A 24,393-nucleotide genomic window follows, 5' to 3' on the forward strand; every position below is an offset into this window, starting at 1 on the left:
ATAACTCAATACTTATCCTCAAGGACCACCTTAATAATCATTAAAAGAAGAAGATACCAACGAAGAACGATGCATGCACAAACACAGACACCCTATTTCTTTCATCTGGGCCCCGATTCATTAAAGAGGAATCTTTTTTGGTGGATGTCAGAGGTCATGACCACTGAAAAGCAGGATGGCCCTTACACACTCCTGACCTGAGGGGGGCGGAGACAGCCTTATGCCTCAAAAAGCTCCTCTGTCTGGGGGTGAGCAAAGGAATTTATGGGTCCTTTCTCTGGTAAAATCCCGTAATGACTCAAATACTGCAGTGGACAGGTTCTGGGTGTTAGCGTGTGGGACAGGGAGGGGGTTTAATAGGACAGCTAGGAGGGTAAACATATAAAACGGACACAACAGCTGGGGGAAAACGGCTTTGACATTTTTCCTCTTTCCACTGAACCACCACCCCATGAACCCTGGAATTCCCCGTCTCCTAGCAACCAAGTATTCTGTGTCCATGGAGACCAGCACACCTGTCCAATCAAGACAAAGTGTATTAAAACATCCCATTAAAAAAAAACATCATTGTGGTATTTTCAGTCACCATGGCAACAAGAAGAAATAATCCTAAATTGCGGGATTATGGATGAATTGTTTTAGGATTTGACCTTTCCAGGGAGAAATCTCACGTTGCAAAATTAGCTAGATGCCATTAATGTTATCTCTAATCACCTCAAGATAACATTTCACATCCTTTACAGTGTTTGGGTGCCAACATAGAATTACAGATACTATAAAATAATATAAAACCATAAAAAAATAAGTCAAATTTTAAGTCAAAGATTGTCGAGAATAAATTGGGCAAAAGAGCTAAAATAATCCACAAACTCAGGCAGATTGGAGTTTTACAGCTTATCTGAGAGCAAGAAACTATTTCAGAGGCTGACATTTGGAAAATAATTCTAAACGTTTGGCTAAATTTACCCTTTCCAGTGGAAAATGAGACCAACAATACTCTCACTCTCACTCACTCACTCACTCTCTCTCTCTTTCTCTCTCAAACACACACACGCACACACACATCCCTTACCCTCCTGGGCAGAAAGTGAAAGTTCCCTCATGAGTTCTTATGTAACCCTACCAGACATCTGACTGAACATGTACATTACGTAATCTCAGAGAGATGGAAAACATACATGCTGTCAGCTTCTGTTGCTTCTATTTATGCTCTATTTTGCCTCTATTTATGCGAGAAGCATAATCCATGAAAATCCAAATGCACACATATCGGATTGTCATTTTTAGACTGTAGAAAGCCTCGTACTCAAGCACTTTCCCATGTAGAGTATATATATATATATATATATATATATATATAACAGAATAAAACTTGTCCAACTACATCTGTGAGCGTTATCGAGTGCACCTCATGCTGGTGGACTAAGCATTTTGAGTTGGTTACCATTAGAAAGACAACAAAGTCATACAGACTTTACATTAAAAGTTAAATGAATCCATAAAACATTTATTTAGATCTATTTGCTAATTTTAATGGTGAGAAATGGATCAGGAAATGTCATAATTTGGATTTGAACTTACGGCACTTAAGGCAAAATGCTGGAGGATGTGCACTAACTGCCAGGCCTTGCCTCTGACCCCAACAAGATTATTAAAAACAAATCAAACTATGATAAACTAAAGCAGGGTGTTCCAGTTGAGTTTTTTTTTTTTGTGCGAGTGTAATGCAGGCCTAATGCAGTTTCCTGAAAGACACACCCTGCTTATTTCCTGACTCACTTTGAACATACATAAACACCCTGAAAACGCCAACTCTAATACAAGCGAGAACCCATCTCGGACACCAAATGAGGCCTTGCTGCAGTGTAGGCTAAACAGGAAGCAGATTATTTTATACACATACACACTAGATAACAACCTGTGTTAGACTTCGACTCAGTGAGTCAGTGTGAGAGTGTGTGATGAATATTACAAAAATAATCAGGAGTTTTCACACACTGGAGAACTAAGGCTCTATGACTATCATCAGCTTCAGACACCGTAAGACCAAATCAGTTCCCACAGAGGACCCCTCTTGCTCAACCTCTCTTCTTCTGTACCACTTTGTCTTTCTGTGAAACGCAATCAGTGTCACATTATCTCTTCTTATTCTATTTTGCAGTCTCTTCTCATATATATCTTCTCAAGTTAGTATCACAATTATGTAAACTAGGTGCTATGAACTCCACTAAAAAAAGATGATTAATGACGATTATAGTATACAAACTATGCAGAACGATGCTAGCATACTACCAGCATTGGGGAGTAATGAAATACATGTAACGTTGTTATGTATTTAGAATACAAAATATGAGTAACTGTATTACATTATGGTTACATTTTAAATGGGTAATCAAATTACAGTTATATCCAAAAATTGTTTTAAATTACCAAAAGTGATTATTTTGAATTTAAATGTTATTTATTTCATTTAATATTAATGCAATTTTTTAACCAATGAGGCAACTGGTGATTCTCTAACTCTTAAAAAATAAATAAAAACACATGCAGCCTGTTCAGTTTTACTTACTTATGTGAAAAAGGACATAACATCACAGTGCCATTTTTGTTTACCTGTTCTGCACCAAACCTAGAAAAAGCAACTTCTAGTAAGTTGTACTTAATCTTTGAAAACATAACTGTTCTCATGTAGACATTTTCTCACATAGGCCTGTGAGGTTTGTCTATGAGTTCTTGTTTTCTATATTTATAACATCTGGTATGGTTAATCCATATCAGTCGAGGAATAAGAGTACTGTTTACCTGAATATTAGCACAACTGCTAATATGATTTAAAAAAAAATTTGCAATTCAAAATCAAAAAGTAAATATTAAGGGACTTACATTAAAGAACCGTATTTCTGATTTGCTCTATTTTGCCAACAAAAAAACAGTTCCAAATATGGAGTTTCTATTTACACTGTCTGTACATAGCCCACGTTGTTGGCAGAAGCTATTAGGAGTAACTGCATTTACAAAGTCTAGTTGGAACAGACATGAATACAAAAGACACGTATTTAAAAACAACAACAGTGGTGTAGAGGAAAGACATGTGATAAGAACTTCTGATGCAATCGACTCGAGCTCCGCCTTTTGCCGAACTCATTTTACTCCCATTCTTCTCCCTGTTTCCATCACATTTCAGATCAGAAAGGCTTTTTTAATAAAACAAATAAAGAAAATATTAAAAAAGTGAAGTGACTGACTTGAACACACTGCAAAATCGGTTTGAGGAAAAACCTTCACCTCACACAAAATTCCTTACCTCGTTGATTGCAGTTGAAATGGCCCACTGTAGTATGTTATTGCATCTTAAATCCCACTGGCCAAATGCTCAAACCCTGACAGAAGGATAACAGGTTGTGGAAACATCAAAATAAAGTTGTGTTTATGTAGCCTGTGAGGTAAACTTATGGTGGGATTGGAAACAGCTTTAGACTGCTGCAAACACCTTCCCATCATAAACAAAATCAGATTCACACAAACTCTGAGGCATCACATTACTTAAATATATCACCATTCACCCTCAATAACAGACACTTTCATTTCTCTGTAAATGCATTCATCACCTCATGGCCAAAAGGATACGAGGTGGTCCCTCCGTTCGGCAGATGAGGCAGAGGCAAGCGGCGATGACGTGGGATGATCGCCCTCTAGTCAGATGCTTGGAGAGGGCCATCTTGTAAAAGTTGAAGGCAGTGTCCAGAGTGCTGATTCATTTGAAGCTGATGGTGTATCTGTTGCTCAGCTAAATAAAACACAACCAAAACACCACAGCAGACTTTTTTACAGCACATTTACAGCAGGTTTAGTCCCTTAGAAGTTAACACGCAAACACACAATGGTAAAAGGTCCTGGTTTGCACCTTCCGGGGTTTAAACAGACAATCTTTGGGTTACCAACTCTATGTTCCATTTAAATCTAAACAAACAAGAACAATTTAAGGACTTTGGAATCAATTGTTTTAAACCAGACAGGGAGGGAAACTATTGCCTCATAGATTATTCTTGGTTTTGCCTGTAGTCTTGCTTTAGGCAAACTAAATTACTGGAGAAGTCCTCCATACATCACCAAAAAGAGGTCTATCATTTGGGTACGTTAATCATAAATAAGATTTTAACATGAATTTCAGAAACCAGATAAGGTGAAGTCTGGTATAAATATGGTGAAGTGTGTAATTTTGTGTAATTTTCCTATTCCAGTTGCATTGGATTATAAAGTAGTGCCTCTACTATTTTTAAGGTTAACACCAAAAACTGATAGTTTAACTATAATCAAAATACTTACAGCCAATATATGCATTTCTACAAAGTTATTACAAAGTAAAGGTTTGGTTACATTCTGTATGAGCACCTGCTGTGGACGTGCTGTTTGAGAACACATATGAACCCCTTTAGACTGGGAGGAGAGCATCTTCAAGCTGAAAGCAGATCTGTTTATACAGACTCAAGATCTCACAGAGCATCTTTTGTTCTCTCACCACACACAGATAGTATAAATCTTGATGGAGACATGAGGCCATTAATCACACATGTACATTCCCACACACACACACAAATAAAGTGGCCTCTGCATTTCCCTCCCAGCACACACAGACCATACGGTTTGTCAGACCAAACAGATTAATTGGTTGCTACACAAAAGCACATAAACGCTCAACACCTTATGACTTCTCAGGCTTAAGCCTCTTTCAAAACAACCATTACCATCTGACTGAAACGAACCTCATACACTTAACTTGAAACCACATTATACAAGACCACAGCTTCCAAATAATCCATCTTTCTTATAAACACAGGACACATATACTAAACCATCTTGCTCAGTCATGTTGTTCGATGGATCTGAACATTATATACGAACAAGTTGTAAATTGTCAGTGACACATAATATTGTCTCAGTTTCACAGGAAATCAGTTTTAAAATACTTTGGCGAACTTAAGAACTATATATATTACAAAACAAAATGTATACCTTTAAATAAAAAGACAAATCAGACTTAACAATGATACATGTATAATGCTAAGAACATGCAATTTTTATGATAGAATAAACATCTATAGCTCTGTATGAAGGAATCAAGACAAAGCATTCAAATATTTAGATTACAAACTCTATGAGAAATGAATGAAAGCCATTTAATTGTTTTAACTTTTTTCTTTATGTGATATGCTTTAAGTATCTCTATACCTTTTAAGAAATTTAAGCAATTTGGGATCATTATTTTTATTTTTTTATTTTTTTTATTAATAGTTTTAATATTTAGCATGGGCAGATTAAAATGCATAAAAGTAACAGTAAAGTAATTGATCATGTTACAAATTATTTCTATTTTAAATTATCACTGTATTTTTGAACTTTTTATTAATTAAAGAATCCTAAAAAATGTATCATGTATCAAAAACCTTAAGCAGCTGTTTTTAACAATGATAATAACAAGCACTAAATCGTCAAATTTGAATGATTTCTGAGGGATCATTTGACACTGAAGTCTGGAGTAACAGCTGCTGAAAATCCAGCTTTGTCATCATGCAAATAATTAAAATATATTAAATAGGAAAAGAGTTATTTTAAATGTTTATTAGTTTGTCTTTATATATATATATATATATATATATATATATATATATATATATATATATATATATATATATATACACACATACATATAAACTTGGTTAAATGAAGGGCATATGAATTCTTCATGAATGGCATATACTGCATATGAACACTCACCTTTCTAGAGTGGCAGCCCTGGACTCCCTCCCAACCCCAGTGTGGAAGTTTCCTCCCAATGATGACATATTTCCAGATGCTATAAACAAAGCAAAAAATTAAATATATTAGTAATGAAAACAGGAAAACATGAATATTTTAACCAAGCATTACAGAATGCTTTTCAATATTAATACTTTTAGTGTCCTTTTTAATTTGTCAATCGATTTTTATATAAAGCTTTTCTTTCTTTTTAATATTTTTATGTTATTAAATGATCTACAATTTATATTTTTTGTTTTATTATGCCTCTGCGAAGCACTTTGTATTACCCAAGTGCAAATAAATTTGCCTTGCCTAGTAATCTTCATTTTACCCAATACTTACCAATACCCAATACCAGGGGTGAACTGCTGCACATTCGGCAGAACACAACACACAATCTTCTGTTTTGTATTTGCTGAGCATTGTAGATATAAGTGTGGCACTACAACAGCTGGCTGATCAGATCGCAGACACAACACCAGGACTCTGTTATAATCATTCTTGGCAACTTTAATAAAGCAAATCTCTTACATGCCTCACGAGAGACAAAAACATTTTTAATCACTGCTACACCACAATACAGGACGCATTTCGCTCCGTTCCCAGAGCAGCTTTAGTACTCTCTGACCACTGCCTGGTTCATCTGTCTGGTTTGGCTTTGCTACAAGATCTGAGATCAGAAGAATACAGAGGATGGTTCGGACTGCTGAAAGAATTATTGGTGCTCCCCGCTCAACCTTCAAGAACTCTATACATCCAGAGTGAGGAAAGGGCTCAGAAAATCACTCTGGATACCTCACATCCAAGGCATATCCTTTTTTAACTTTTGCAGTCTAGTCGGTGCTAGCACCAAACACCAGGACAGACAGACACAAGAAAAGCATCTCCCTCCAGGCAATTTGATACCACCCTTATTGTATTCCATCTATAGCACACATATACATAATCTTTTGTCCATTATAATGTACATGTGTATTTTATTAATATAGCTTTTTTTATTATCTGTGTGTTTGTTGTTGTTTTCTCTGTGTTCTGGAAGCTTCTGTCACCAAAACTTATTCCTTTTATGTGCAAACACTGTTTCTGACTGCTGACAGGCAGATTCCACTATCAACTATGAAACATTTTTCCCTTTTAATTGAGTCTGGGGAGAGGAGGAGCCATCTGTATATTAAAAATAATATTAATATAAAAAAATAATTTGAGCAATGTAGCAATGAGGTACATAGATAGCATATTCCGTTTCTCAAAGTTCAAATGAATTGCTCCATTTATATGTCAAAAGGAATTAAACAAATTCAGAGCTAAATTGTATTTGTGTGGAGGAGATGAACCATCACTCACAGTCACCAGCAACAAACTTGCCGATGGTGGACAATGCTCCTCCACTGTTTTCCATGAAGGTTACCTCGGAAACGATGATGTTGTCCTCCAGCAGGGAGCCGCAGCCCTTGCACACAGCATCACATGGGCCACATCAATGTCCATCCCCCCACAGTTCTTACATTTCCTCATGGTAACGACCAATAAGCTCACACAACACTGGGAAAGATCTCTACAAGCATGTAAAAACACAATAGAGATCACAGAGTGAATCCTAGGCAGAGCTACATCTTTTAAGTGAACGCCATCAATGGCAAACTCAGAAAGCAATATTATGGATAGAGGTCTCATATTTTTGCCGGATGCAATGATTTGAAGTTAAAAAAACATCTTAATAATGGATGTTTATAAAAAACATGAAGCTTTTTGCTTCACAAGGCCGATTCACTGCATTGATCAGCAAGTGAAGAAACGCAAAATTTCACCAAATCTGTTCAAAATTTCTCCAAACCCATCTAAATCTTGGATGGCCTGAGGTATATTATCAGCCAATTAAATATTTTTGGGGTGAACAACTCCTTAACAGTTATTTATGCTATTAACAGCCCTAATTTTAAACAAAAAAATGAACACCAAATCTGTTTTTAACCACAAATTACAGGTACAATATTTGTAAAAAAATAATATAAAAAAAAAAAGTAAAAAAAAAAAGCAATTGCTGTCTCAGAATAACATCAAACACAGAATGAAGTTTTTGGCAGAGTATGTAAAGTTTTATTTAGAGTAGTTCAGTAAATTGTGTGTAGAGTGATGAACTGTGACAGAAAAAGAGCTGCACAGTGCTGCACAGTTTGGTTATTTTAATCCCATTTGTCACCATTTAGATAATTGTGTGTGGCTTCATCTCTTTTAGAGTCATAAGAATTCTGAAAGGTGACATTACCTGAGCTGCAGCAGTGCAACAAGTGTTACAGCAGTTACCAGCAATTTTCTGCTTGACCAGCATGTTTAATCCAGCCCAACTCGTCAAATTAAAAAGTCATCTTCAAATCCACTTCAACAAGGCAGTTGTCTGTGGAGGTATGAATACTTTGAGTTGAATACTTTTTTGTGCCATCTATGGGGAGAATATTCTTTGTTGTTGTTTTATTATTATTACATTATTTTTAATATCACAAACATTAAAAAACTTGCATATTTCAATTAAGTGAATAACTATAACCTCTAACTGTTGGAAGATAACCAAGTGAAGGCTTTACCTGTCTGTCAGAGAGCCCGTAAAGGGCCTTTAAGTGCCTGTCTGTTGAGGTAACAACTGTGTATTCTTGCTTGTTTTACAGGCTGTATCATTGATTTACTAACCAAAAAGTGTGATACATTTCTCTACATGACAGGCCTACAAAACACAGCCAGATGTTTGTAGTCAGCGTGCAGTTCTTTTTAAAGTAACTGTTACTCAAAAATATGTAAGTAGAAAAGTATACAAGCAAAAAATCTAATTGTTTGTTTTCAAAATACATACGAAGTCAGGACTAGTCTTTATGGGCTGAATAAAGCAAACCAGTGAAGCTTAGATGGATGACGATTGTAATGGAGGTAAAGATGATTTTTGTATTGCAGTATACTAGCATTTCTGGCAAGTGTTTTATAATAGACACTTGCTGAAGAAGCAAGAAAACAGAGGTGTTGCTGAAGAAAACAGAGGTGTTAATTATAGGACCTAAAAACTCTGCTTGTAATAACCTAGAACACTGTCTAAGACTTGATGGTTGCTCTGTCAATTCTTCGTCATCAGTTAGGAACCTAGGTGTGCTACTTGATCGCAATCTTTCCTTAGAAAGCCCTGTTTCTAGCATTTGTAAACTGCATTTTTCCATCTCAAAAATATATCTAAATTACGGCCTATGCTCTCAATGTCAAATGCAGAAATGTTAATCCATGCATTTATGACCTCAAAGTTAGATTATTGTAATGCTTTATTGTGTGGTTGTTCTGCACGCTTAGTAAACAAACTACAGCTAGTCCAAAATGCAGCAGCAAGAGTTCTTACTAGAACCAGGAAGTATGACCATATTAGCCCGGTCCTGTCAACACTGCACTGGCTCCCTATCAAGCATCGCATAGATTTTAAAATATTGCTTATTACTTATAAAGCCCTGAATGGTTTAGCACCTCAGTATTTGAATGAGCTCCTTTTACATTATAATCCTCTACGTCCGCTACTTTCTCAAAACTCAGGCAATTTGATAATACCTAGAATATCAAAATCAACTGCAGGCGGCAGATCCTTTTCCTATTTGGCGCCCAAACTCTGGAATAACCTACCTAACATTGTTCGGGAGGCAGACACACTCTTGCAGTTTAAATCTAGATTAAAGACCCATCCCTTTAACCTGGCATACACATAACATACTAATATGCTTTTATTATTCAAATCCGTTAAAGGATTTTTAGGCTGCATTAATTAGGTAAACCGGAACCGGAAACACTTCCCATAACACCCTATGTACTTGCTACATCATTAGAAGAATGGCATCTACGCTAATATTTGTCTGTTTCTCTCTTGTTCCGAGGTCACCGTGGCCACCAGATCCAGTCTGTGTCCAGATCAGAGGGTCACTGCAGTCACCCGGATCCAGTACGTATCCAGACTAGATGGTGGATCAGCACCTAGAAAGGACCTCTACTGCCCTGAAAGACAGCGGAGACCAGGACAACTAGAGCCCCAGATACAGATCCCCTGTAAAGACCTTGTCTCAGAGGAGCACCAGGACAAGACCACAGGAAACAGATGATTCTTCTGCACAATCTGACTTTTGCAATGGTCAGTGGTGCTTACATGCAAAAACTCTCACTCTGACAGAGAAAGTGATTGTTCACTGTTTACAGATCACCATATTAGACAGATTCCTAATGTTTTTTATTTACTTTTTAAATTTGTGTTTTGCTCTGTTTAATAATTTGGCGACTGGTGTAGTGGTCTGTTGGCGTCTCCAGGTGGCCGTGTTTGGTATTGCAGCTTGTTCAAGGGTGTCAAACCGAGCGCCAACCTCCCGCTCTCTCTCGTGAGGCCAATAAGGAAGTGACTAAAACTGCAATTCATCGACTGGCCGCTTGAGGCTGGCTGCAAAAGGGAGTCAGTCCCATAGACTCCCCATGTTAAAATGCCCAACTTTACAGCAGGAAAAAACATGTTTACAGCCTGGTTCAAAAAATGATTTGGGTCTAAATAGCTAATTTTGCCCTTCATGACAACTGTGAGGGGGGTGAATTTTTTTATAATTCATCCGTTTAAATTATATTAAGATTTAAAGTTCTACATAATTAAGGGCGTAGCCACTTGAGTGACAGGTGGATTGCCGCTGCTGACACTGCCGTCGTGCTAGGTGAGTGTGGCTTCAGCAACTAGCTCCCGCCTTTTTGCCCATTTTTGATTGTCCGGCAGAGTTGCACTTTAGGCTTCAAAAACACACTTCAGGAGAATACGGGTGACAGCCTTAAAAACCGTAACATTGTTTGAAAAATTTGATGTATGTAATTGGTGATTTGCAATTATTTATCTTCTCAAATGTACCTTTGTTTTTTTTTGTTTTTTTTTGTTTTTTTCTTCATTCCTGTATAATTGATCTGTGCTCTGCTCTCCTATATGTTGTTTGTTTTAAGCCCCCATGTTAATCGTTTGTTCAGTCCAATTTTTCCTGTACTTGTGATTGATTTTCATTAATAAAAAAAAAAAAAAAAAAAAGACTACGGGTGACGTCACGGACACTACGTCCATGTTTTTATACAGGCTATGTGTCAAACTCGATTCCCGGAGGCCCACAGCCCCCTAAAGCGTTTAATTCCAACCCTGCTCCACCACACATAACATCTACTTTTCAAATAAGCCTGTAGGACTGGATTATCTGGATCAGGTGTGAGGCGCGGCCGCCATTATGGACTGAAAGCTGCTGAAATCGTTAGCGCCAGTTTGAGTCTAGAGGTTTTGCTGTTCGTTTTTAGAAATCTATACAAAACTTGAACTGGCTAGTAGCTGGCTAGCAAGTAGCTGGCTAGTAGTACACTAGTTTCCGAAAGATGGTCAGAGTTCTTTTTTGTTCATGTGTGCATTTGCTATGTCAATGCCTCTTCTCTCACAAAAAGAAAAAAAATACAAACAAACTTCTCATACACAAATGCACACACAATAGATGGTGTTGTCTGATTAATTACTGAGATCTTATGGCACCACTTCCATTTAAGTACTGTTTATAGTTCATGTGTGCACTTGCTAGATTGCACATCTTTTTTTGTACCTTTCCGCCTGTAATAGGACATTCACAGATTGTTTTTGTTCTTGCCATTGAAACGTTCACTGTGTGCACTTTCACTGAAGATGTTGAAAAACAAGTTGTTAATATTTTTGTGATATTCTTGTTAAAGGTGAACTGTCTTTAGAAATGCTCATTTATAATTTTATTTATTTATTTATTTTTCCAAATCATATATATGGTGATGATGTTCACTAATGTCAAAATCAACATTTGAATAAATCTTATTACTGTGTGTCTGCCTATATATATTATTTCCTGATTTTCTGTTATTCATATAACAAGGAAAATGCATAATAGAACATAAATATTGATAGATTAAAGGTTTGCAATAATTTTATAATTGTATCTTTGCAAACCGTAAGTGGTAGGCTAATGAAGCCGATTCGGTGGGGGACATACCCTTACAAAAAAGTGCTATAGGAATCTTAAATTATATAGGAATCAAAATATTATAGTAATCTTATAGGAATACTAGGCCTATAGTAATTTGGGACATACTACAGAAGTACGATAAGACTACTATAGAAATACTATAGCAGCTTTAAAATATTATAGAGGTATTACAGAACATCACAGAAGTATGTTATGTTCTGTAATATCTCTATAATATCCTAGAGCCGCTATAGTATTTCTATAGTAGTCTTATAGTACTTCTATAGTAATATTTTGTCCCAAAATACTATTTTCCTAAGGGTAATTAGGCCATGCATAACCAACACATAGACGTATATTTTCTATCATTTAACGTCATTTAACGTCGGTCATCCTCATTAATGTATTTTAAATTGTTTTCATATTTAGATATGATGGCCAGAAAAAATTAAGTTTTTGTTATGTTAAGTTTTTCAGTGCCATTGACTCCCATTATTTCTCGGCGTTTTCCTTCAGTTTTCAGTCCATAATGGCGGCCGCACCGTCACGTCATGGGGGCAACTGTTGCTATGGAGCGTTCTATTGAGTTTCGCCTCTTGGGCTTCTATACTCTTTGACTCAATTGAGACAAGTGAAGCCCATTTTTAGCGATTTTTAGCACTTCCGTTTCTGACGCGCAGACTCAAACTAAGCTTGATGAACTCAGCAACCTGTCTGACAGATGTAAATCTTCTAGTGTGCAAACTGACATCGTTAATCTTGCAGAGACGGCGAGCTTGAGCGGGGAGTTCTTTGGCGTGAGTGAGCAGAAGTATTCTGATTAATTATTTTGTATAGTATTTTAAAATGTAACACCAGGGCTTGTATCTATGGGCTTCTCTCTTGACGTCTCCCCGATTGCCTGCGAGCTTCTCCTCCTGTCTGTACGGTAATTTCTCTACTGTGCGACAGAGAGTCGAGTGGTTATGACGCAATAGTTAGCCTATTTTTACAAAAACTGTTTCTACGGGGCCATAATGTAACATAGAAGGTAATGGAGCCCTTTATACATTGTCGTGTATCTTTAGAAATAAATAATGGAAAAATGGAGTCTTTAAACGCCTCAGATGTAAAGTTATTCGCTGTCAAAGTGACGCCAAAATGAATGGGAGTCAATGGGATGCTAACGCAAGTGAAGTTCTGCTACAAGATGGCGGCCGACTTCAACTTCCGGTCGACTTCCTTCCCGCCTGTTAGAGAACCGAGGAGCTGATGATACTGCGCATGTGTGATTCAGCCTGAAGCAGACCGACACACAGCTGAACTGAACTGATTCTGTGCTAATGTTTTGAGTGCTCACAACAGACCAGAAGAGAAGACAATGCTGAATAAAGTCGTAGTTTTTGCTATTTTTGGACCAAAGTGTATTTTCGATGCTTCAAAAAATTCTAACGGATCCTCTGATGTCACATGGACTCCTTTGAAGATGTTTTTATAACCTTTCTAGACATGGACAGTATACCGTTCACACAGCTTCAATGAAGGGACTGAGAGCTCTCGGACTAAATCTAAAATATCTTAAACTGTGTTCCGAAGATGAACGGAGGTCTTACGGGTTAGGGAAGACATGAGGGCGAGTCATTAATGACATAATTTTACTTTTTGGGTGAAGTATCCCTTTAATAAAAGCTTAAGAATTAATTCTCATAAAACCTGCTATTTTAAGCTTTTGATCACTAGATGGGGCAGGCCTGTCCAGTGTTGCCAGACGTACGACAATTATCGTATTTGTACGATAATTTTTACCTATGTACGATGTACGATCAAAATTGCAACCTTGCACTCCAAACATTTGTACTTGGAGTACTCCACATCTGAGCCGCTGTCATTGGAAGACTGCGTGTTGCCAAATGTTGAAGGGGTTCTTTCTGTCATGGACCGCAACTAGTTCAGGGCAACCTCCTGCAATCTTAACACACTCTGAGGTGCACACGAACGCATTTAGAGTGTCTGCGCTTATTAAAACATATTTAAATGATTTTAACACTTGCTTCGTCGCATCCAGTGAAGAAGGAATTTAGCTGTTTCTGCGTGGTGCAGTTATTCCTTCTTCACTGGATGCGACGAAGCAAGTGTTAAAAATATGTTTTAATATGCGCCACGCCGGAGACAGTCAATGGAAATAATGGGATAGTATTTTGTCTCACTGCTTCCGTCCAACAATATGTTATCTATTGTGGTAATTTGCAGGTCGTGTCAAAATGTTGTTGGTTTAGAATAGATAAATAACTCTTTTGACTCGTGTACGATAATTTTCTTCCAAATACGATAATTTTGAACTTCTGGTACGATACTTGGGCATTTCCAATCTGGCAACACTGGGCGTGTCGTAGCCTACCCAACGCGCAGGACCGCCCACACCACAATGACGTCATTTTTGCCGCGCGCACCTTCGCGCTCCTGTGGACGCGTCGAGTATAAACCAGGCTTAAGCCTTCCATTAATTTCAAATTAGGACAACCTCCACGTTACGCGCACAAGTAAAGCCTTTAGCGGAGTGCACTGTTACTGTACGTGTACTCTAGCTTCTGTCCATGCATTTATTACAGATCACATAAATCTTGAAGAATAAACTTGAGGACGATGGCTAGAAGTTTTATTTCTGACTGGAAGGTGAACAACGCTGCAATGAGCTGCTTTTTTATTTAAACCATGCTCCTGAACTCCAAGCGACCATGCTTTGGCTCTTGTTGTGCGTCGTGGTCGGGGATGTTCTTGTGGGTAAGACTTACATTTAATATAAAAGAAATCGGAGAAGTGTTATAATACACAACATTGTCATTGTTTCATACGTGTGTAGGCTACATACCTTGGAAATAAAGTAGGCTACACTAACGTAAATAGAGAGAGAGAGTGAGAGAGAGAGAGAGAGAGACAAAGCCTTGATGGAAATGGCCAAACAACTGTTGGATATATTACATTTTAGTGAGAAATCAGTTTTACAAAATGAATACTGGGATATTTAGTGTTTTCATTCGGTTTTTATAGTGTTAACGTAATCACAATTTTTGTTAAAGTTTAGATTAATGTCTGGGTCTGGCATGATGATGAAGGATGGTAAAACGTTCTAAGACAGTTTTAATGTGACCTTTATTTAACACATATTAAGGTCTTTTTTTCATTAGTCTTGTGACATAAAAGTCAACTTAACTTTTTACTTTATTAAAATGAACTTAACTGAACTGAATTGAATCTTAAAATGTTAACTTGATTGAACTTACTGTATGTCTTTCCTCTCCTGGCTAATCAAGTAAAATATTTTGGCAGAGCTGAATTGGACTTAAGACAGATTCCAGCTGCTACATGTCCTGTAAACAAATGTGTCAAGGCAGGCTTCTTTTCTTCTTCTTTTTCACTGGGTTTGGCTTTTGGATAGTTCAGTCCCTGTAATATATCTAAAATAATTACATGTTAAAGAAAGAAGGTATAATTTAAGTCAGTAATAATGGAAAAACCAAGCATCAAACCAGTGATGTGATCTCTTGGTTGTAGCCCTACTTTGGTGATGTATATTTAGGGCTTTTGCAAACCACATATGCAGGGTTTTTTTTCTCACAGCTCATGATGTTTAACGCTTTGGTACATTTTTGCTGTACCATTGCTGTCCAATGTTTGTTTCCATAATACATCAAAAAATGAAGGAAAACTTGATTATTTTATGATATGAAATGTGCCCAGTGGTGTTTCTTCAGACAACTCTAAATTGTTCTCTCTCTCCAGCTACATTTGAGGTGATTGCCCCTAATAAACATCTGCTGGCAGTCCGAGGTCGTCCAGCTGTACTGGGCTGTGAGTTCACACCTGGTCCTGACCTGTCCAGCTTGGTTATTACCTGGCAACGACAGGAGGACTCACGAGTTGTCCACAGTTTCTATTATCAACAGGACCAATTGGACCGACAATGTCCAAAATACCACAATCGGACCTCATTGTATGTTTCAGAGCTTCATAAAGGAAATGCCTCTCTAAGAATTCCATCAGTTGAACTGAAAGATGCAGGTTGGTACCTTTGCATAGTCAGCAATGAAAAGGGAACAGGAAGAGCCTTGCTGGAAGTGACTTATGGAGGTATGTATATGATGGACATAGAAGAGAATATGTTGTACAATGGTTCCACTTTCCAGGACCTCCCAGCCTCTTTTTCATTCATATTAAATGATTTAATTATCATACATGTTTTGTTTAAAGAAATGACAAAAAAAAAAGAAATTAAATATGACCAAATGATATTCTTCCCCATGCATTCTCAGAACACCATACTAAAATAATCAGACAGTTTTTCCCATACAATTATTAATCACACTGAATTTACAATGTGAAACGTACAGTGGCTAGAGTAGTTCAAGTCAGTACTTTTGTGATTCAAAAGCATACAGCTCGACTCGTATGAGTTGGTTTGTTAAATCAGAAACATGCAGTGCATTTTGACACAGATAAAGATCATTGTAAACAAATAAGCATTCATCTTCCTGTTTCAGTTTATCTTTAATTTATTTTTGTTTGATTAAGTATCCTGAGAATGAAAAAAATATATGTTCGCTGTGGTTTTGTTGTGGATGTATCATATTTCAGCTTTCAAAAATCTTTGAAATATAAAAATATATTTTAAAAATTTGGATTTCCAGTGAACATATATATAGTTTTTCAGTTATACTTTGCTGTAAAATATTTGATCAGCTAGACATTACTTCATTGATTAGATTAATTGCACTGTACATTTAACTTAAGATGTACATTTCAACACATTACAGCTGATTGTGTTTGTGTTTCTCAGCTCTTTACTCTGAACCCAGGTTAAGCTTCCATGTAAACTCCTCTGCTTTAAAAATGCAGTTTGAGACAGAAGGTTTCCCTAAACCTGAGGTGATCTGGCTGGGGGAACACAACCAGAACATCAGCCATTACATGGAAATCCATGACCAAACAGAAGATGGACTTTATCTCATAAAGAGCAGTTATGAGGCTCAGAAGCCAGTGGTTAATGTCACATTTACATTAAAAAATCACCTCCTGAACCAGAACCTTCAGAGAACGGTGTGCCTCAGCTTTGGTAAATATCTTAATTTACTTTGTGCAATAGGTGTGTGAGAAGGTGGCAATTAAAGGCATGCTATTTTTTACTCCATTTATTTAAGACATGTTTGACTTGTTGACTTAATATGAATTGTTTGAATAATATTCTATATAACAAAGAACTGCTTTGTCTGCTTTTGGCTGGATTTTAGACTTACCCAACCTCAAATAATTATGGAAAGAGTAAGACAGTGATTCAATTGTTACAGTTATAGACATGATTTTTCCAGTATTGTAATGCTGATGTCTGCGTTAGTGACTCTGCACACACAGACAAACCAGAATTTATTCAAACACCTTCAACATTTCATATATTATCACAGTTTATTCGCTATGGTTTAGACAATGGTAATAAAATATGACAAGAGCTCAGAGTTAAACTGTGTCAGAAGAACACATTAATCTCGATCATTCTAGATAACAATTAAGCAAGACATGCTCAGGTCAAAGTGACTGAAAAATGTTTGGTCCCAATTATTTATAAATTTTACTGGTAGTCCTATGTATGAAGAATTTTTGTGTGTAATATATATATATATATATATATATATATATATATATATATATATATATATATGGTGTCTGAATAATTTTTTTTTTACTGTATTCGTACACTTATTTTAATATAGCTGAGAGGTCATAACATGACACCTATCTTCTATTGGTCACATGACTTAATAACCTAATGTGAATTTACTAACCTTGACCTCCCACATTTGCATATTTGCATATGTATGAATAAAAGTCAGTGGAACAAAAAGTGTTTTATGACCACTCCATAATTTGGAGGTCATCCTCTGTATTCAGACATACTGTACATTTTTTTGCATACTATATAATAGGAAAGTAGGCATATTCGGATGCAGCGTTGTAGTCTCGACTACTGATGAACTGATGAGACAGGAGTTAAATCAGGAATCATATTGTGGTGTTCCTACAGGAACATGGTTGGGAAACACCGATAATTAGCAGTCCTGTTTTTTTCCTAAAACATAAATATATTTCAAGAAAAGGCATTAACGTACTAGAATTCATACAGCACAAAGGATGTGCCCATTTGAGTTGATAAATATTCTGACTAGCCACAAGTGTGTCAACAAGATCAGTGATTTTAAATAAGCAGTATTCAGTTTATTTAAAAAATAATAATAATGATAATAATTAGCCTGCATAATGATGGTTAGTTGTCTGAGAGATTGTACATATACTGTATCCAGTATATAGTATATATCCAGGGTTTGAAGGCTCAATAATGTTTTTGTAATAATAAGTTTGAATGATTTTGTTCAAGCACTGTATCTTTTTTATATGATGTGATTATTATACTGGATGTAAATTTGGATCTGGATTTAACAGTTGATTTAACACTATCAAATAAATGCCACATATTAAACCAAATGATCTTTTTCTGTTTCAGATGAGGACACCACAGACCATAGGATTATTGTACTTGCTGTCCTGTCAGTGGTTTGCATTCTTCTGTTCATTGGCATCATTGGGTTAGCAGTGCACAAGCAGAACAAGCCGAGATCTTCGATGTGATGAACCATGACAGTTAATGAATGGTGTTGGAGCTGTTCCCAAAAAGTCTGCAGGCATGTTTAGACTTGTGCTAAACATTACTGGTATTATTAATGAGATGCAAGCAGAGAAAATATTAATTAAACTATACTTGCATAAACTGAAAAATAATTGCAAAAGATGCTGTTACGAAAGAATGGATTTTTAAATAATTTACACAGGTTTCAAAAAAATGTCAGAGTCTGTAAGTGGGAGTCATATGGATATGTGCCAAAAGTCATTTCCAAATCTTTTTACTGTGTACATTCTAACCATTGCAGTCTGTCCTTAAGCCCTTAGAGAAATGTGTAATCCTAAATTTCTGTCCTCTAGTCATGTTTACTAGACACAAATATAAGGAGGGGACTGTCATGATGACAGCTTTTTTGATGAATTGAACAGTATAAGCTTATCATCAAGCTGGACCATTGACCATAAGAAATATTTGTCTGTTTACATAAGGGTTTGTATAAGAAAATATATGTATACATACATTACTTACTTTCTTCTGTGGAACACACAAGAAGATATTTTGAGTTTTCAAAGGTTGTGTCCACATGAATGAGATACAAAACAACACTGGAAACTCCAGAATATCTAGTTTAGTGGAAACTGTTCATATAGTGGTAGTGATGCATTTCACATACATGATTTGTTTATGCAGTCCATGCTTACAAAAACGGGGTAAAAACTCAGTGGCCTGGGAAAAATGTTTTTTATGTTTTTGTTTGAATTTTTTTACTAAATGTAATCTCCGCAGACAAAACAATGACACATTGTAACTCGAAAGACTTTTAGACAACAAATCTGTGCAAACTAGGTTCTCAAAACCAGCTAGTTGTATAACTTCAAACAATATAATTCAGAGTAAACTGGTGCTGATGGCTGTGTTTCCCACACACTACATTTAGAACAAATTACAACCCAGCATCTGTTTAACCCTCTGTTAATTTATGCATTAATCCAGCACATACTGTAGCAGTAATTTAATTTCTCATGGCTGCTTGTTAAGCAAATAAAGCTTGTGTTAAATGACTATGGCCTGATCAATGTTTCAGTTTCATCTTTTTAAAACTATATTTGTCTTGGTTAAAAACCAGGAAATGGGTTTAAATAAGAAATCAAACAACACAGTGAATGCATTTCCTCACATTTTCATTTTCTTTGTTTATCTACATTATATGCTGTTGGTAGTGTGGCACGAGTATAAATTGAGGAGCAAAAAAAAAAAAGTACTGTTTCATTCTTTCCTTGGTGATGTAAAGCAGTGAAGCATTTTTTTCCATTCACATAGCGTGGACTATTTTGATAATAAAAATGACCTCATGCCCAAAGAGTGCCTGCAGCAAATTCTGCAGTATTGTGTAAATTCATGAAGCCCTTCATATGTTTGAGTTATTTGGTAATACCTCCAGCTGTTTTTATCTCTTTTAATTCATTTTAACATTTTTAAATCCTTTTAATCATATAGCATATTAAATATTCAGTGTCACTTTCATAGAAACATTGAACACCTTATTGTATTAATACACTTATTTTGTACAATAAATGTTGTCATGGCTGCTATAACTGTTTACTTATATTTTGATAGGTTGGAATTTTTTTAATATTACCATTCATCCCATTCTATGAATACCTTCTAACATAAATTTAGTTCAGAGTGAGGTCTTTACCATAGCTGTGGAAGACTGTATAACTCGCAGGCATTTGACTATTTGACTCAACAGCTCATTTACAAACTGATTCAGCTGGGGCTCAACACTTCGCTGTGCAACTGGCTGTTGGACTTTCTGACTGGAAGACCTCAGGCAGTACGGGTCGGCAGCAACACATCCAGCACCATCACACTGAACACTGGGGCCCCCCAAGGATGTGTGCTGAGCCCCCTCCTCTTCACTCTGCTGACCCATGACTGCACACCTTCACACAACTCCGCCTGGCCAAGTGGTGCAGTGACAACAATCTCTCTCTGAACGTGAAGACAAAGGAGATTGTTGTAGACTTCAGGAGAGCACACACTCAGCACATTCCTCTGACCATCAACGGTGTGACTGTGGAGAGAGTGAGCAGCACCAGTTCCTGGGTGTGCACATCACAGAGGACCTCTCCTGGACTGAAAACACCGCAGCACTGGCCAAGAAATCACAACAGCGTCTCTATGTTATGAGTCTGGTTCTCCCCTCTGTCTCTCCTTTCCTTTTCCTCCCTCTGCTGGTCATTACCTCACTCTTTCCCTTTCCCTCTTCAGCTGTTTCTCATTTGTAGCCTTTTCGCTGATCCGTTCCACCTGTTCCCTCTCTAACTCGCTTGCTATTTAATGTCCTCTGTTTTCTTGCCAGTTGTCGGATTATTTCATCGTAGTATGATGCTGGTGGCTTTCTACAAACCCTGCTGTATCCGTCTTGTCTTGTCACAGTCCTGTCTACAGTCAGGTTCAGGTCAGCTACACCTTATCACTGCCTATTAACCTCTCTTCTACTGTGTCCAGCCCGCTACTCGTCGTGTGGTCGAGACGCTGGCCGCTCAGCTATCTGATTTATCCACCCAGGTTCAGTTGCTCCGGAGAGCTTCTCCGCCCTCTCCTGGGACGCCTGATACACCGGAGCCGCGTGTGAATAACCCCCCATGCTAAAGTGGAGAGCCCACTCTGTCGTCCGTTTCTCACGCAGTGTGAGGTGGTTTTCTCTCTCCAACCAGCCACCTATGCCCATGAGCGAGCCCGGGTTGCCTATGTCATCTCCCTTCTGACTGGGCGTGCACGCAATTGGGGAGCAGCGGCGTGGGAGGCGAGGGCGGAATATACCATGCGCTTCGATACTTTCAAAGGAGAGATGTTGCGGGTATTCGACCGTTCGGCCCATGGTGAAGAGGCCTCCCGCCAGCTTTCCTCACTCCGTCAGGGAGGACGATCCGTGGTGGATTACTCAATAGAGTTCCGTACTCTCGCGACCACCTGCGGGTGGAACGAAACAGCCCTCACGGCTCGCTTTCTGGAGGGACTGAGCGCTCAGGTCAAGGATGAGGTCATTGCCCGCGAGCTACCTACGAGTCTCGACCAACTCATTGATCTCGCTATCCGGGTGGAGAAGAGGTTTGATCAACGTCGCCGCGTCAGAGGCGCTGACTCCACCTCCCGTTCTACGGCTGCAGCGACTTCTCCTCCCCGCTCTACTCCGGTTCCAGAGCCGATGCAGCTGGGCGGTCTGCGTATATCAGCGAAGGAGAGAGAACGGCGCCTTATCCATCGACTTTGCCTGTACTGCGGATCGGCCAGTCACTTTGTTTTGAACTGCCCCATAAAAGCCAACGCTTGCCAGTAGAAGAGGGGGTACTGGCGAGCGCTACTTCCTTGATCTCCTCGTCCACGTCCTGCACATCCATTCCTATAACCTTGAGCTGGGCTGGTACCACCGTTTCATGCAAGGCTTTAATAGACTCTGGAGCTGAGGAGAATTTCCTCGACGAAGCTTGGGCACGTAGACAAGGTATTCCGTTGAGGAGCCGTAAGCAGACCACACCCCTTTTTGCTTTAGATGGTAGTCCTCTGCCCAGTATCGACCTTCAGTCTATCCCGTTAGCTCTAACCGTTTCTGGTAACCATCATGAGACCCTTTCCTTCCTAATTTTTCATTCCCCTTACGCCCCGGTAGTTCTAGGTCACCCCTGGTTAGCCAGACACAATCCTCACCTCGATTGGTCTAGTAATAGTATTCTGTCATGGAACCTGTCTTGTCATGTCAATTGTCTGTTATCCGCTAACCCTTCTGTCTCTCCCATCTCTGTCTTTCAGGAGGAGCCGGCCGATTTGACTGGGGTTCCGGAGGAGTATCAAGATCTGAGGGCGGTCTTTAGTCGGTCCCGGGCCACTTCTCTTCCTCCACACCGTCCCTATGATTGTAGTATTGATCTGTTACCCGGTACTTCGCCCCCTCGTGGTAGTTTGTATTCTCTAACGGGTCCAGAACGCAAAGCTCTTGAGAGTTATCTGTCTGACTCGTTAGCCGCGGGAACAATTGTCGCATCGTCTTCGCCTGCAGGTGCGGGGTTTTTCTTTGTAAAGAAAAAAGACGGCTCTCTTCGGCCCTGTATCGATTACCGGGGGCTAAACAAGATTACTGTTAAGAATCGTTATCCCCTGCCGCTTATGGCATCCGCGTTCGAGCTTTTACAGGGGGCTAGGGTCTTCACTAAGTTAGATTTGCGTAGCGCGTATCATCTGATCCGCATAAGGGAGGGGGACGAATGGAAGACCGCTTTCAATACCCCTCTTGGGCACTTTGAATATCGGGTGCTTCCGTTCGGCCTCGTCAACGCACCTGCAGTCTTTCAAGCGTTTATCAACGACGTTCTGAGAGATATGCTTAACGTTTTCGTCTTCGTTTATTTAGACGATATTCTGATTTTCTCGCCGTCTCTCCAGGTTCATGTCCAGCATGTTCGCCGTGTTCTCCAGCGCCTCCTGGAGAACCGTTTGTTCGTTAAGGCCGAGAAATGCACGTTTCATGCCCACACCGTCACCTTTCTTGGTTCCGTAATCTCAGCGGGGGGGATAAGCATGGACCCCGGTAAGGTACAAGCCGTTACAGAGTGGCCCATTCCTGAGTCGCGAGTCGCGTTGCTGCGTTTTCTTGGATTCGCCAATTTCTATCGGCGCTTTATACGCAATTTCAGCCAGATAGCCGCGCCCCTTACCGCTCTCACATCGAATAAGACCAGCTTTAGGTGGACTGAGTCTGCTCAGCGGGCTTTTGATCGTTTAAAGCATCTATTTACCTCCGCGCCCATTCTCATGACTCCTGATGTATCCAAACAGTTCATAGTAGAGGTTGATGCGTCTGAGACGGGCGTTGGGGGCGTTCTCTCTCAACGTTCAGACTCTGATAATAAGATTCATCCGTGCGCGTTTTTTTCTCGTCGCCTCTCGCCTGCGGAACGGAATTATGATGTGGGGGATCGTGAACTCCTGGCCATTCGTTTAGCGTTAGACCAGTGGAGACAATGGTTAGAGGGCTCTACCGTTCCGTTCATAGTCTGGACTGATCATAGAAATCTAGAGTACATTCGTTCTGCCAAGAGACTCAATGCGCGCCAGGCACGCTGGTCGTTATTTTTTGCTCGTTTCGATTTTACTATCTCCTATCGACCTGGCTCTAAGAACGTCAAACCAGACTCCTTGTCTCGTCTATTTGACCCCTCTGGCGACATCCCCACGCCCCGGGAGATAATCCCTCCGGGGCGAGTGATTGGTGCCGCTGTCTGGGGTATAGAGAGGCTCGTTAAGCGCGCACTGTCCCATTCTATTTCTCCGCGTAACGTTCCTAAAGAGCTCCTTTTTGTCCCGGTTTCCGCTCGCTCGGCTGTAATTCAGTGGGCCCACTCTTCCAAATTGACTGCCCACCCCGGCGTTAGGGGCACGTTAGCTACGGTCCGTCAACGATTTTGGTGGCCCACTTTAGAACCCGATGTACGTCGCGTCGTGGCCTCTTGCGCTATTTGCGCTCAGACTAAGTCTGGTCACTCTCCGCCTGCCGGCCTCCTTAGACCACTTCCCATTCCTTCGCGTCCTTGGTCCCACATTGGCCTTGACTTTATTACCGGCCTTCCTCCCTCGGCTGGTAATACTGTTATTCTCACGGTGGTAGACCAGTTTTCCAAGTCCGCTCACTTTATACCGCTCCCTAAGCTCCCCTCTGCCAAGGAGACCGCTCAAGTACTGGTATCTCACGTTTTCAAGAATCACGGGCTTCCCTCTGACGTAGTTTCCGATAGGGGACCCCAGTTCGCGTCTCAATTCTGGAAGGAATTCTGTCGTCTGATTGGTGCGTCCGTCAGCCTCTCGTCAGGTTTTCACCCCCAAACCAACGGGCAAGCGGAGCGCACAAACCAGATAGTCGGCCGGTTGCTGCGCAGCCTG

At 39.2% G+C, this 24,393-nt stretch overlaps 1 protein-coding gene across 1 annotated transcript; it reads left to right on the forward strand.

The window, feature by feature from the left end:
* The first annotated feature begins 14,349 nt into the window (after nt 1–14,349).
* LOC132110563 (V-set domain-containing T-cell activation inhibitor 1-like) lies at nt 14,350–18,579 on the forward strand. The gene is made up of 4 exons (XM_059517273.1): nt 14,350–14,567; nt 15,567–15,914; nt 16,621–16,896; nt 18,337–18,579. Exons 1-4 carry the CDS (start codon nt 14,522–14,524, stop codon nt 18,459–18,461), a joined length of 795 nt encoding a protein of 264 aa, XP_059373256.1. The 5' UTR covers nt 14,350–14,521; the 3' UTR covers nt 18,462–18,579.
* Nucleotides 18,580–24,393: the final 5,814 nt, after the last annotated feature.

This window comes from Carassius carassius, chromosome 30 (genome assembly GCF_963082965.1).
Source record: "Carassius carassius chromosome 30, fCarCar2.1, whole genome shotgun sequence".
Classification (NCBI taxonomy): domain Eukaryota; kingdom Metazoa; phylum Chordata; class Actinopteri; order Cypriniformes; family Cyprinidae; genus Carassius; species Carassius carassius.